This window comes from Diplotaxodon limnothrissa, linkage group LG16 (assembly GCF_057381915.1).
Source record: "Diplotaxodon limnothrissa isolate DT_005_m linkage group LG16, D_limnothrissa_male_GT1.1, whole genome shotgun sequence".
NCBI lineage: Eukaryota > Metazoa > Chordata > Actinopteri > Cichliformes > Cichlidae > Diplotaxodon > Diplotaxodon limnothrissa.
The window spans coordinates 35,709,018-35,722,835 of record NC_140611.1 but is presented as its reverse complement, the minus strand read 5'-3'; the positions used below and the strand labels follow the sequence as shown (position 1 = coordinate 35,722,835).

The following is a 13,818-nucleotide window of genomic DNA, read 5'->3' as shown; positions in this document are numbered from 1 at the left end:
GCGCGAATACACATGTAAGAAATACAAGCGGGCGATACAGAAACATGCATGGGCTCGCTCTCTCTGTCTCCCTCTCCTTCTCCCGTGTGCAATTGTGGGAGAGTAGAGTCGTGGGAGAGCTTACATGCTCGCCTGCCCACAAGCCTTTATTCGAAGCTGATCATTTGACAGAGTACAGAAAGGCTGGAGAGGCTGGCTAGTTCTGGTGCCTCCAAGAACTGAAAATTGCTGCAACCTGTGTGTGTGTGTGTGTGTGTGTGTGTGTGTGTGTGTGTGTGTGTGTGTGTAACAGAGAGGGAGAGAGAATTTCACACACCAAAACATACATGACAGGTGGAAATAAGGGAAATTACATTCACATCAGTGGTCAAAGAGTCACAACTGGCTAATTCAATCAGCTGGAGTGTCTGCGCTGACAATACGCTAAACTCTGATGTGAGACAAAACCCGAGTCCATATAATTGAACTGCTATGCGCTGTTGAACACTTGAGAACAACACTGACAGAAGTCCTTGGAAGTATATGAATTCACAGACATGGATTTCTTTTTCCTGTTAATGGGCTTTAAAGGGCACGTTAGCAGATTTTATTTATTTTTTTGTATTCGGCCTCTGATGTTGCGCATTGCATACATCTCATCTATTCTTTACGTAGATTTATAAGAACACCTCTGACTTGCAAACTGAAGAATTTGAACAAGATGGCAATTACCAGAGCAAAGAGGATATAAAGAAAATATACTAATGAGTTACATTGTGCAAAGTGAAACTCCTGGAGTTTTGGAGCTTGACTTACCAAAGGGAAGAAGAAATGTGTTAGAAGATAAAAACTTTAATCAATATATTATTTAGCAGCTAAAAACAAGATAAATGTTTACCTTTGAGGGTGTAAATTGTAAGTGGTGCATTGACTGGAATTTATATGACACATTTTACTCTTACAGGGCTCTCAACACACTTTTAATTGAATGCAATTTGTAGGCAGGCATCATGTTTTGTCCATTCTGGTTACACTGTATATCTAAGAACAAGATAAATACACCGGAATAAATCAGTATAACAGCTAAACATTATCACTTTAAAGAGGCAATTTATTTATAGTTCCATATTTTTATTCATGGTTTCTACTAGAGTGCCTTTGGTACATGCATTTATAGTTCAAATAATCCTTATTTATCCTGTGTTGAGCCTTGGTGTAGCCCTTAGTTTGTTCAGCCTGAAACAAGCTGTTGTAGCACTCTTTGAGCCAACTTCTGTGCTCACCACCAGAGCTGTGTGTCTGATATTGTGACTGTACTAAGGATATCCACTCTCACATACATTAAGCTATCATACAGATGCAAGAATACTTTATAAAACATTTGTAAAACTGTGCTTTTAAAGGAGGTTCAGCCAACTTCTGTTCAAATGTTCTGTTTGCAGTGCAGAGCCAATCAGAAGACAAGCCAGAGAGGCTAGGAAGCTAAAACATCTTGTTTCAGACTGAAGACAACCTGTGAGTGTTACACAAAGACCCAGAATACGATAAAGGATGAATATTTTCAAATATGAGCAGATATAGATGGAAAAAAGTGCTTGAGTAAATGAGAAATGCTATATAAAGAACTTTTGAGTTCTCAGGTGTAGAAAAGCACTATAAAAGAGCCAGTCCAAGATTTATTTATTAGTTCAAAGTCATCTACTGATTTTTTTTTACTGCAGAATTAGGTGAACAAAACTTTTACAAAGAAAATTTCTATGTTTTAAAGCATTTATAAAGTAAGCGTGCTATTTGTTGATTAGGCATTTCAAAGTTAACCTAAAGTGGAACTTGAAAGAGGTTTAAAAAGACAAACTAAGCAAAAGATTTCTCTCTGCATTCACGTTAAACTCGATGGCTAAACATCAACACCGTTTCACATTTTGTATTCTTGCCAGCCCTGTGACCTGAAGGTAAAGCAGTGAATTCAAAATGTACATCTTTTCACATGACTGCAGATGTTCAGCATTCAGAGGACATGCTGCCTCATTGCCATGGCTGCTGTCTAACACCTGCAGCAGCATCAGACGCAGCTTCAAAAGAAAAGGGGGGAAAAAACACCGAAAGCAAAGGCAGAGCATTTGAAAGGAGCTTAACATCCTCAGCAAAAGAAGTTTTCACTCTTGTAGGCTGCATTGTGGGATTGGACACAAGCAAAAGGCACGGACAAAGCTGTTGGGATAATCTGACCAATAGCAACAAAATTCAAGCTGAGAGTTATGGATAAGGAACTTCACATGTTAACAGTCAAACAAAGCAGACCTAACTGACTTTGACCTTAAAAGAAGAGTCAAACTCAACTTAAGCCTTTTAGTGGAAAATCAGGTTAAAACCTTTCTACCGGAGTTCTTTCCAATTCAATCCAGCGTGTCGCGAGGGATCACAAGAAATAACAAAAGTTTCTGAAGGGAAAATGAAAGACGTGACACAAGGGAGCAATGCGTGGTGGCAGCAGCGTGGGTGTCTGTGCAAGCGTGTGTGTGTGTTGGGGAGATTAAAGATATGACATGGGGAAATGATGCCAAGTTCCACCTCTTCGTCTTCTTTTCCAAAGTTGTCCCCACGGGCCCTGGTAAGTTTAAAAATAGAGCTTGTCTAATGGAGAAGAGGGCCGAAGGGAAGGGAGAAAAAGCACGAAAGAGCGTGCAGAATCCTCTGTGGTAGGAGAATGCAATTTGAGATTGGCCAGATTACTTTTCTCTCCCCCACTTTCTTCTCCCCTTCGGCCACTCATGAGGCGTGATATGCACCGGTGGGGTCCCTAAGCCACCATAAGCCTGACGCCAGTACCTACACCGCCGCCAAAGAGTCGTCGCACTCTCAGAGCGAGAAAATCAGCGAGATGAAATAAAAGAGGGACTCCGAAGAGATCAGCGGGGATTTGAGAGAGATAGATGAGAGTCAGGCGAGGGACTCGAAAGGGGTGGAGGAAGGGGGTAAGAGTGAATGGATGAAGGAGATAGCTTCGCTGGGATTATGACGGGATATGGCAGAATGTAAATGCACTTGTCTGCTTTCTCATGGTCACATTGTGAGAGGTTGGAAAGAGCCTGCTGGCTTTTAGACAACAAGTAAGAGAAGAAATGGCAGCAACGAATCAGTCATCGCATGTTTTCCTCTGTTTCTCTCTGTTTCTTGCAGGAGGAGAGGGCTCAGCGGAGACTGGGCTGAAGGAGACGTCCACCTGTGACATTTGCCAGTTTGGGGCAGAGTGCGATGTGGACGCAGAAGATGTATGGTTAGTGTTCCCAACCGAAACGCTTGCATCTACCATTTTTAAAGCCAGTGAGCTCATGTCGGTCCACAGTCCACAAGAATCAGTACTCCTTCTAGAGAAGTGGTCACAACTTAATCAAACTTGCACTCAGTGATCACCTAATGGCTCTTCACCTAAGCCATGGTCAAGGTCACAGTTTGTGCAGTACAGCCAACCACAAGAAAACCTCACTCATTATAGGTTCACTGGTGATGGTGAGTCAGATGAGGTACATCACTGATGTTGTCAAAGCCTTGTCACACAAATCATGTTATTTTCATCATAAATATACCCCTTATGTTTGTTATTTGAGACATTTTGGCAAGTCTGAACACAAAGAACTCAAATAAGAGCCCTCTTTTATCCTGCAGACGCTCAGTTCTGAACACCCACTGAGGTTTAGTGCATGGCTGACCATTTCATTTAACCTCAATTACTAGAGCAGGGCAGGGAGAGAAAGGAGATTTTCGCTTATTCTGGAAATCCAATTACTATCCTTACAGGACTTGGCAATGTCAGGCCAAAAATGACTTTGACTTACACAAGAAAAACTAGTTCAGTGATGAAATAACGTTTGTCATAGATTTAACCATTTACTGCAGATGAGATGGATGCAGGTAATGTGTTTTTTGGCTCGCCCACATGCATTAGCAAGTAGGCAGCACTAAAAACATCCTCAGGGGTACATAAAAACACGCGTGTTCAGAAGCCAATTAGAAGAAGGCTCAACTGTTCCAGCGAAAGCATCAGTGCTTTGTGCAGCATGAATGAGGCTTAAATGAACCGACGGTACAGATTTGGTGTGGAACACCGTCAGCTGGTATCAGCAAAAAGGAAGGTAGCGCTTCTAAGAAATCCCAGATGTACCGCTAGAAATTAGAAGTGCCCTGAGAGTATGACTCTATCAAACTGCTTGATGTAATGGAAAGATAATGTACCCGGGTGTGCAATAACCGTAATGCCAAGGAACGGCTTCATGATGCATTCTGAGCCCTGTTGCAAATACTGAACAGCTGGAGTCCACTCCTCCTGATGCCTCCCACTTCCACAAATGCACCTTAATATTCTGCTAAAGCACATAAATTGATTTATTGGCAATTTCTTAATATCCAAAGGGAGAATCCATAAGGTCACAACAGCAAAGTGCTGTCAATGGTTTTGTGCACAGAAAACCAAAAACATTAAAGCAAGAGGAGCCTTGAGCATATTTAGCACAAGCTGAAATAAAGACAATTATACTCTACATAATGCAGGGAGGGAGGAGACAACGGGCGAGAGAGGCAGCGAAAGTCAATAATGCATCTCGTTAAAAAAGCAGTTGACATAAACAGACGTATGAATATTTCAGTGTCCTTTCTTGTAAAAACAGGAACAGCAAGTACCCTTTAATCTTTCAAAAGCCCCAAAGGTGTTTTGATAAGAATGTTTCTGGCGAATAATCAGAAAGGTAATTGCAAACCAACAGCAGGTAATTTTCATCAAACAGCACCCAACAACTGGCAAAATATAAGATCATTTTGATTAAAATGACAGGTTATTCCAATCAGGAGGAAGCTGAGTTTAATCAAACAAACCGTCAGCTGATGAAACAATGAGTGGCGAGAGAAGAAAGTAATCAAATACCAGGTGAGGATAAAGTGATGTGACGTGAAACATTTTTCCTATTTTCGCACAAGAAATGCAGATATGAATAATTAAGGAATAATTTTCCTCTGCAAATTGTTTGCTGCCATGTAAAGCACTGCAACGCTCAGATATATGGGACCTGACGTGGGCTGATAATCAGAATGAAGTGGCGTCTCGTTGTCACTTAATTATTCAGTTTCGTGTTTATTTCTTGTTAATTAGCGTTAATTAGCTAATTAGCGAGGTTAAGTGGTGTTGGTTGGTAAGAAGATTTTGCCATATTTGGACAGGCCTATGTTAACTGTTTCCTCCTGCTTTCAGTTTTAATCAAATGACAAACTCCTGGCCTAAAAAACAAAGCCCAGGAGAAGTTTCTAAAACTGCACCTCCTTTGATATCCACCTGAAGCTGGCTTCAGAAGCTCAACAATCCACATACACTCCCATGTTAAAAGAATTTATGGAAGAGATGAACACATTTATGAACTATGGTGCATCACACTCACTGTGTGAAGGCTTAGAGTTATGTATTATTGACGTTGATTGATTGATGTTTGAACGCCTCTAACTGTCTACTACATTTAACCATCGCTAAGGCATTTGCTGATGCTTTTCAGTGCAGTTATCTCACAAGTCATTCGGCCCTCTATGAGAGAGAGACCAGCCAATAAATACTCCACTGTGCTGGGATTCGTTTCAGTTAGTAAAATTCTAATATTACTTTATTTATGCATTAGCACTAGTTTGTGGCTCCACAGTGTAGTGGTTAACACATTTTGCCTTAAATGTGAGTGATCCTCAGTTCAAGACCAGGATGTGACACAAACCCTGTCCCAGTCCTGGAAAACTATTCAAATCCATCCATTGTAGCAACCCTTTGGGAAAAGAGAACAGTTGAAAGTACCTTTATACATCAGCACTGATCATTCACTACTTGTTTTGTAGAAAAATTAAGCTCATTGGCAAAATGAAAACAAGACTTTCAGCCACTTTCTCTGCTTTTTTTTTTTCATTTCTTTCATGCAAGTTGAATATAACAAAGACATTTTTGTGTTATATGCATAGTCCATATCGTTATAGCATATCGGCATATTTTCCCAAACTAATGAAAACAAATGCCTAGTGCCGCTTCATATTGAGATGTTTCTCTCCTTTTCCTTGATGCATTACAGTCTATGCTTGAACATCAGTACTTTTCGGAAAGCACTGAGGAAGTGCACTACACGAGTACAATCTCATAGCGCACTAACAGATGGTGATTGCTACAACCATTTTCTATGCAATATAACAGTGTTTTCTGTTACAAATGATCACTAGTCCACAAACAAAGAATATTATGGTGGCTATGTCCATTTTATGTATTCTTAGGTCTGAAGTTTTCTTACATATTTAAGCTAACTAGCTGCTGTTATTGCTTCATGATTATCAGCCAGAAGAGCAGTATCAATATTGTCACCTTACTGTAATTTGAATTTTAATCAGTGGATATTACTGTATTGCAGTTTTATATATTATTATATTGCTCCTTTAGCTGTCCTGTGGTCAGATAAAGTAATTACAAAGTTGCATTTTTGCTATAAGTTAGCTCGCCAACATCGCTGCAAGACTTCCAGTCAATCACATCCCAACATTGGTGATTAGTTTGGTGCCAGAAACCAAATTTGTCATTTGTTGTTATGCAACGAAGCACTCTGTGTACCGTCATTGGTTTACATAATGGTAAACCTGATGAGAAAGTGAAAAATTATTTCATTGTGTTATTGTGGATATTGGTCCTGCTACACTATAACACGCTGCAGTTGTTAGAACAAGCAATTGTCCCAATCAACCCGGATGCACAAGGTCTCAACTTGGCAGTATTCCAAACAGCCCATCAGTGCTTGTTTTGTACCAATTTTCCTGTCACAGATTTTTTTGGCTTCAGTACAGGTACACAACTTCCACATTTGTAATTTCTCGTAAAAAGCTGTGATTTGCTCAGTTGCTTTTCTAACTGCGGTTGCAGCCATTACTGAGTCACAAAACTAAATTTATGTGAAACCCTGATGGAATGTGTGCAGCAATTTAGAGGTCCGGATAAAGGCTATGGTTAAAACTATTCTAGAAGCTGTTTTGAAATAAATTGCTGATGGTGATGACGTGATTTTGCACTTTTTATTTTTTGCTTTGTTTAAAATGAATTTATCAGTTTGCTATTTGCATCTTTAATTTTTGTTGTTTTAAAACCTGATTATTATTTTTATACATCCTGACAGTATAATAGAATGCATGCCAGCATGTTATAAGCTGTTCAGCTTTTGCTTGGTCAGGATAACATAAAAACTATTTCAGCATTTTTTTTCCCTCTTCAACAAAGTTCAGATAATTCCAGTTGTCATCATTTATGATTCATCATCAAATACTCGGTTAAAAATACCCTTGACCAAGGCATTTGCTTGAAACTCTATTGTTGCCGCATAGGGGCTGCCCACTGGTCTTAGTTTTTGCGATGGGTTAAAGAGAGAGAACATTTTTTTCCTGCAGGAATCAATAAAGTCTATCTCGACTCACCATAAATCAGTCTTCATAAATCAATCTTCTTCTCTTTATTGATTCAGATAGGAAAAGGAGAAATGTGCTTAGTCTTTCTGTGTAGTTTGCAAGAACCTCTTTTGGGTAAACTTTACTGCACTTGTTCCTGCTGTATCAAAGAGCCTTAGTAGCCTTACTCCACCTCTCTATATTCTGGAGGCAGACAGCAAGCAAAAAAAGACAAATTTGCCCCTGAGGGATCAATACAGTGTCACAAAAAAATCCATTTAGATCCATTTGTGGTGTAAAACTGTAATTACCCAGAAAAATCCATGCTTTCAAACCCATCAGTAGCACCCATCGGTGTTGATAGAATTAAGGAAGAGGAGGAGCAGCGAGTGAACCGGTCATGGCAAGGGACACTTGCTGCACGAACACTGGGGTTAGACCTCCTGAGAGGGTTTTTTAAAAGCCAGCACTCATCTCCTCACTGAAACCATTCTGTGGAGAGCAAACTACCCCTCCTGCATGGAAACCAGAGCTTTGCTTTTTTTATCATTCATTTGCAATTTCTATATGTTCATTTTTCTTTGTTTTAGTCGTACTTATCACTCTAGTTGTTTTACATTTCCTTTTAGTACTTTTTAGACCTCTGTAGTGTTTTGTCATGTGACATTCTTATAGTTTTAATAGTGTGTTTCTGGATATTTTGAGGCCTTTTGTAGATATTTTGCATCTCTTTGTAGAAATTTTGAGTGTTTTGTTATTTTATATAAAGTTATACTAATTTAGTAACTTCACAATAGACTCTTTGGTCTCTGCTTTGCATCCCTTTGTTTAGTTTTTAGACTATTTTTGATAACATTTGTATGTAATGCATAATGTACATTTTTGAACTTTTCATAGGCTTTGTCACTTCTCATCTCTTCGTTCTGTTTCTAAATCCATTTGTTGTGGTTTCACTTGCAGCAATGGTGACCTTGAAAGTTGTTGTAGTATGTCTTTGATGCTGGTTGGCACCTCTTTAAAGAAGTTTTGAGTCCTTTTCTGGTTTTTCATTTGTTTTACACCCAGTTATTGTAATATAGTAACTTTTAATAGACTCTGTTCATTCGTTTGTCATTTTATTTTGTTTCCAATTTGTAAAATCACGTGCCAGCAATTCATTTTCCCAAAGGCTCACATGGGAAACTGCTGCTTGTAAGAGTAGCTGTTACAATCAGGCAGTGAAAATGTGAAATAGGCACAGTTAAAATTAGAGATGGCACGATACCACTTTTTTATGTCCGATACCGATATCATAAATTTGGATATCTGCCGATACCGATATGAATCCGATATAGTGTTTTTTAATCAACAAAACTGTTTTTTAAATATCTTGCTGCATTTTGTATAAGTTCATACTCAAGTTTAAAACAACAACTACACTAAAGCTATTCTGTTATACCTGTATGCAAAAAAAAAATATTTCATAGTTCAGCAATACTGATCAATCTAATAAACTTAAACCTACACCATCCTCCCTATTCTGGTATTTTAAAGAGTACTTAGCATAAATATTAAGCAACCTAACTAATAGGGTTCCAACTCCCAGCAACAGCAAAAATAAATAAATAAAAAATAGGGAACCACCCCTCACACTCCACCTCATGATGCTTAATCGACGTAATCAACCTTAATTTGATGCAGTGCGAAAAAAAATGCACAGAAATCAATTATTTTTCAAGAAATATTAAATAGATTCAACATCTTTCTTCAACAAAATTGCAGACTGCACAGATAGTACCTTCCCAAAGGAAAAAGTACTATAGCTTACTAGGGTATATATATTAGACTTAATAGTTACTATATACAGTAATTGACTTCTATTCATTTTACATCAAATTAAAACTTTGGGTGTAAGATTCGGATAATTATTTATTAAAAGCTCGACATTTTAAATGAGAATAAGAAAGAAAAGTATGTCTTTGTGCCCCCTTTTCCCTGTTAATGCCCTATCGGCCCCTCTGGCTAAACTTTGCTAGATCCGCCCCTGCACAGTTACCAGCCGTCAGCTACATAGAAAAAGATCCTCGAGTAGAAAGTAATATTAAATAAATTCTAACAATAGCTGATCAAGCTTAAACGTGCTGCTGTTGTTCAGCCGCTGGTTTCCTCTTTCTGGTGCAAAGTGGGCCAAAAACAAACCAGAGACACGGACTCGCGACAGAAAAGCCGATCAGCTGATCGTTAAGCAGTTTCATGATTGAAGTAGCAGCCAGAAGAGGCAGTCGCTTGTTAAGCTTAAGGCAGGAATGCTTTACAAACATTCAGAGATGGACTTACACACTTGCTTTACTTCTCTCGGGGATAACTTTGTCGGAGATGAAATGCCGGGTTGCTAGCGAAGCTCCACATGCTATCCAGACCACCCACAGGTCCCGCATGCCACAGCCGCTCTATCACGTGATGCATACTGCTCCAACGTGCTAACGTTCTGAGGTGAGTTACGGCGTGTTGCAAGTTTTGTGAGGTGCTTTCGTGATATTTAATGGATCGGATTACATTTTTTATTTTTCTCCGATATCCGATCCAGTAATTTAGGTCAGTATCAGACCGATACCGATACGTAATATCGGATCGGTCCATCTCTAGTTAAAATGCCAATGTGTTATTGCAGTTTAATCAACATTGACAAAAACTGTTGTGCACAAAATGTGCATGGTTTTGCAAAAAAAGGACTTTTAACTTTATACAAAGTGCTACTGCTATTTTACTTGTAGTTGAATTATATAATATGCAGTTTTTCAGTCTGTTTTGATTTCGCTCACTGAAGAAAAAAAAAACAATGTCCGAGGTGAAAACATGAAGGACGGTCACATCAACAGCAAATGTAGCATCTGCCTTCTATTCTGCATCTGAGAGCTCTGGAATGTCCTTGTCCTTCTTCTCACAAAACTCGTATTTCAGCTCTCAGGTCCCACACTCTGTTAGCTTTTTGGCCAGGCTGAGCCACCTGACAGCTTCCTCATGCATCTACTTTAAAAATGCAACAGTTTTTCACAGCCCCAGCTTATCGAAGCATTCGTTTTCCCCCATGAACGAATCACTCCTGACGCGGTCCCTGTCACTGAGTGCATTGCTGCCATCCCCTTTGTAATCTCAAACTTTAACTGGACTGTGTTGCAAACATTGCATCTGTCATCAAGGACCAAGAAGAACATTTTAAATTGTCCGCTGTATGTCAACTGAAGTTCCAGATTTCCCGCAACGTCTTGTTACGGCATAAGAGAGTCCACCAAACAATCGGCTATCAGGGAGTTTATCAGTACAATGCCTAGATGTGGTTTATAGGGGTTTTTCTAACTTTTCATAGACTTTATTTGTCCCTTTGTCATTGTTCTGCATCTTTTTGTGGAGGTGTGAAGTTTTACCTCCACGTGTAGTCATATTTTAACTTTCTGTGTTTTGATGTAGATTTTTTACATCTCTTTGGAGACCTTTTTGAGGTTATTTGACATCCCTTTGTGAGCACTGGATAACTACTTTACTTTTAGTTAGTTTGTAACTCTTTGTGGTCTCTTTGCGTGTACGAATAGACTTTAGATTTTATGTCTTATATTAAATGTTTACATTGACTTTTGGCCCAGAGATGACTGTACAGACCGAGCAGTGTTATTATTTATCAGTCTGTAGTTTTGCTTTGTTTTTCCCATTCCGCCATGTTCTCCTTCTCATGGGAATATCAGCTGTGTTATCCAGCTCTGCTCTGTCAGGTGACGTCTGCGAGTACATCTCATGAAGATAACACATCACATCGACCTAGATGATGAATGTGTTTATGTCTGTAAATAGCTTTTTCTGCTTTGTGATGACCTTCTGTCTTCAATTTGTTTTTTGATCTAGCACCTGTACAAGTTGTTTGTCTGCGCCCAGTATACCTGTTCAGCAATCCATCAATGACTACTGGACTCATAACATTTTGTGTCACAGAGCATTGCAATTTATTTTTGCTGTTTGTGCCTGTTGGGTTTTATTGTATATTTTCTCTTCCTTACTTTGCATTGCACCGTTACTGTTTTGCTCTCCCTGTCTCCACATCTCTCTCTCTGGCTCTGTTTGTCTATTTGCTTCTCTCGCACAGTTTTTCAAAGGATTACAGTGAAATTTGAGGCTGAGGATTATGAAAATCAATGCTGTGTTCAGTTGCAGTGAGGTTAGCTGCTAAGGATTTGTACACAACATGAGGCAGTCAGTGGATATGTTGTCCTCAGCTGCTGTAAGTGTTGAAATGTGTGTAAAGTGGCCTTTTCAGTTGGGAGCCCGCAGACAGTCTGGAGGTGGGGAGGCTTTGATGGGAGGGAAATCGCCAGAAACTAATCAATACTACACATCCTGCTAGGAAAGTACTCTCTCACACACGTTGTGCATACACTTGGATATAGTTCGCACATTTGCAATCACACTGCTACCTTTCATTTAACACTTCTTTACCCCTCTGTACCTCTCAGCAGCATGTGTGAAGGAATGGCTTGGTGTGTGTGAAAAGGAGAATGGGGAAAACAAAGACTACGGCAAAACGATAGCTGTCTTCTTTATGCATATGAGTTTTTGTGCATGGCTGTCTGCGGGTAGCACTAGGATGTGTTGACGCACTGCAGTCTGGTGGTATAGTGCCTATTGTGGAGAAAGTGAGAGGCCTCATTAAAAATGTATGGAGCACAGATATCAGCCACCGACCAACTGCGGCCTCTCGGGATGGACAACAGTCTGAAAGTGTTCTACGATGGGAGATGAGTGGTGTGCATGTGCACATGTATACGACCGTGTTGTTAAGCCTATATTATGTTTTTTGGTGATGGATGTCTGGACACTTGCTCTCAGTTCAGAAGCTGGGAAGACTGTGCTTTGATTCTTTGAGTCTTGCTGCTTCCTTTCATGCTGAAACTGTTCCCATTTAGATACTTTTTATGATAACGCAGGCACTATAATTGTAAGCCTAATCTTGTCTTCAGGGCAGCTTTTGCAAAAATTAAAGCCTGTGCTGTATAATCTTTAAAGGTTAACACAAATGACAAAAAAAAATAAAAATCACTTGCCTCCAGTGGTATCTAGCTATGCAGATAATTTGAGCTTGATTGCTGAGAGTCCTATTTGTATAATCTGCATCCACCTTAATGCAATGGGATGTGTAATAATCATTGTCTTGATTAGATTGTATATAGAAGACGAACACAACCACTGTGACTACACCCATTTGGCTTGGAAAATCAACACCTTATTTTGTATTGCATTACAAATGTTCCAAAAGGAATCAAACACCAGAAACATGATTAACATGTCCAATCTAATTCAATTCATTTTATTTATGTAATGCCATACTGCAAATTTTGCAAGTAAATGCACAGCTAGTATTTTCACATATTCGGTATAGGCTTTAAATAAAGGTATGTTTTTTTTGTTGTTTTTTTCTAAACAAAAACAAAAAAAATTAACTTATAGGAAAGAAACAAAGTTTCAATCCTATCACAGTTGGTATCAATACAATCAATAAAGTAGAGGTCTCAAAAACTTGGCATTGACATGAGGGTCTAAGGCAGGGGTGTCCATCTCCAGGCTCAAGGGCCAGTGTCCTGCAGGTTTTAGATGTGTCCTTGATCCAACACAGTTGATTTAAATGGCTAAATTACCTCCTCAACATGTCTTGAGGTTCTCCAGAGGCCTGGTGATGAACTAATCATTTGATTTAGGATGATATCTAAAACCTGCAGGACACCCGCCCTTGAGCCTGGAATTGGACACCCCTGGTCTAAGGGAATTTACTATAACTTTATATATTGCCTCTGGGCCTGAAAAGTGAAACCTATATGGAAACACCTTAAACCTGCATTCTTTCTTATGTTTTCTTTATCACATGGCAACTGTTTGCAAAAAGAAGTGCAGTTGTGTAGAACTCTATAGAAAAAACAGGCCCTCAGTTACACTGATTCATTCCCTCAGTAAGCACGTTTCCGAGGAGTCTGTGCTTGTACTAAATACAGCATAATGCTCATTTTGTAAATCATGGTCTCCATTAGTGTAGAATATGATTTAGGGCAGGCCAGCTAAGTTTGAATGTGCAGTGTCTCTCTCATTATTAAGATCCAGCACAAACTCGTGACACCTGCTTGAAAAATCTAAGATCACAGTGGCCAGAATGTTAAGTTGCCAATCGAGGAAATGCAGTTTTTGCTGTTTCTGTGTCTGCTTTATTTTTCACTCCCAGGGGTTGCTTCTTGATCTTGTCCAGATCCATAGTCCATTATGTGAAAAGTGAAAACTAAACTAAAACTAGGTCAGTATTTCATCAGTTATTAATCAAACACATATGCTGCTAACGGCATCCTAGCTTGTTTAGCTTGCCATACGATGTAGTTCTTTTGTATTTGA

At 39.3% G+C, this 13,818-nt stretch overlaps 1 protein-coding gene across 1 annotated transcript in view; it reads left to right on the top strand.

Annotated features, from left to right (window-relative positions):
• The window catches only part of LOC146616599 (tomoregulin-2-like), a 140,034-nt gene that overhangs the window by 106,935 nt on the left and 19,281 nt on the right, over positions 1–13,818 (top strand). Inside the window, exon 5 of the mRNA XM_085374617.1 lies at positions 3,160–3,256. Within this exon, the coding sequence (XP_085230743.1) occupies positions 3,160–3,256 (97 nt within the window). The remainder of the gene's footprint in view (positions 1–3,159; positions 3,257–13,818) is intronic.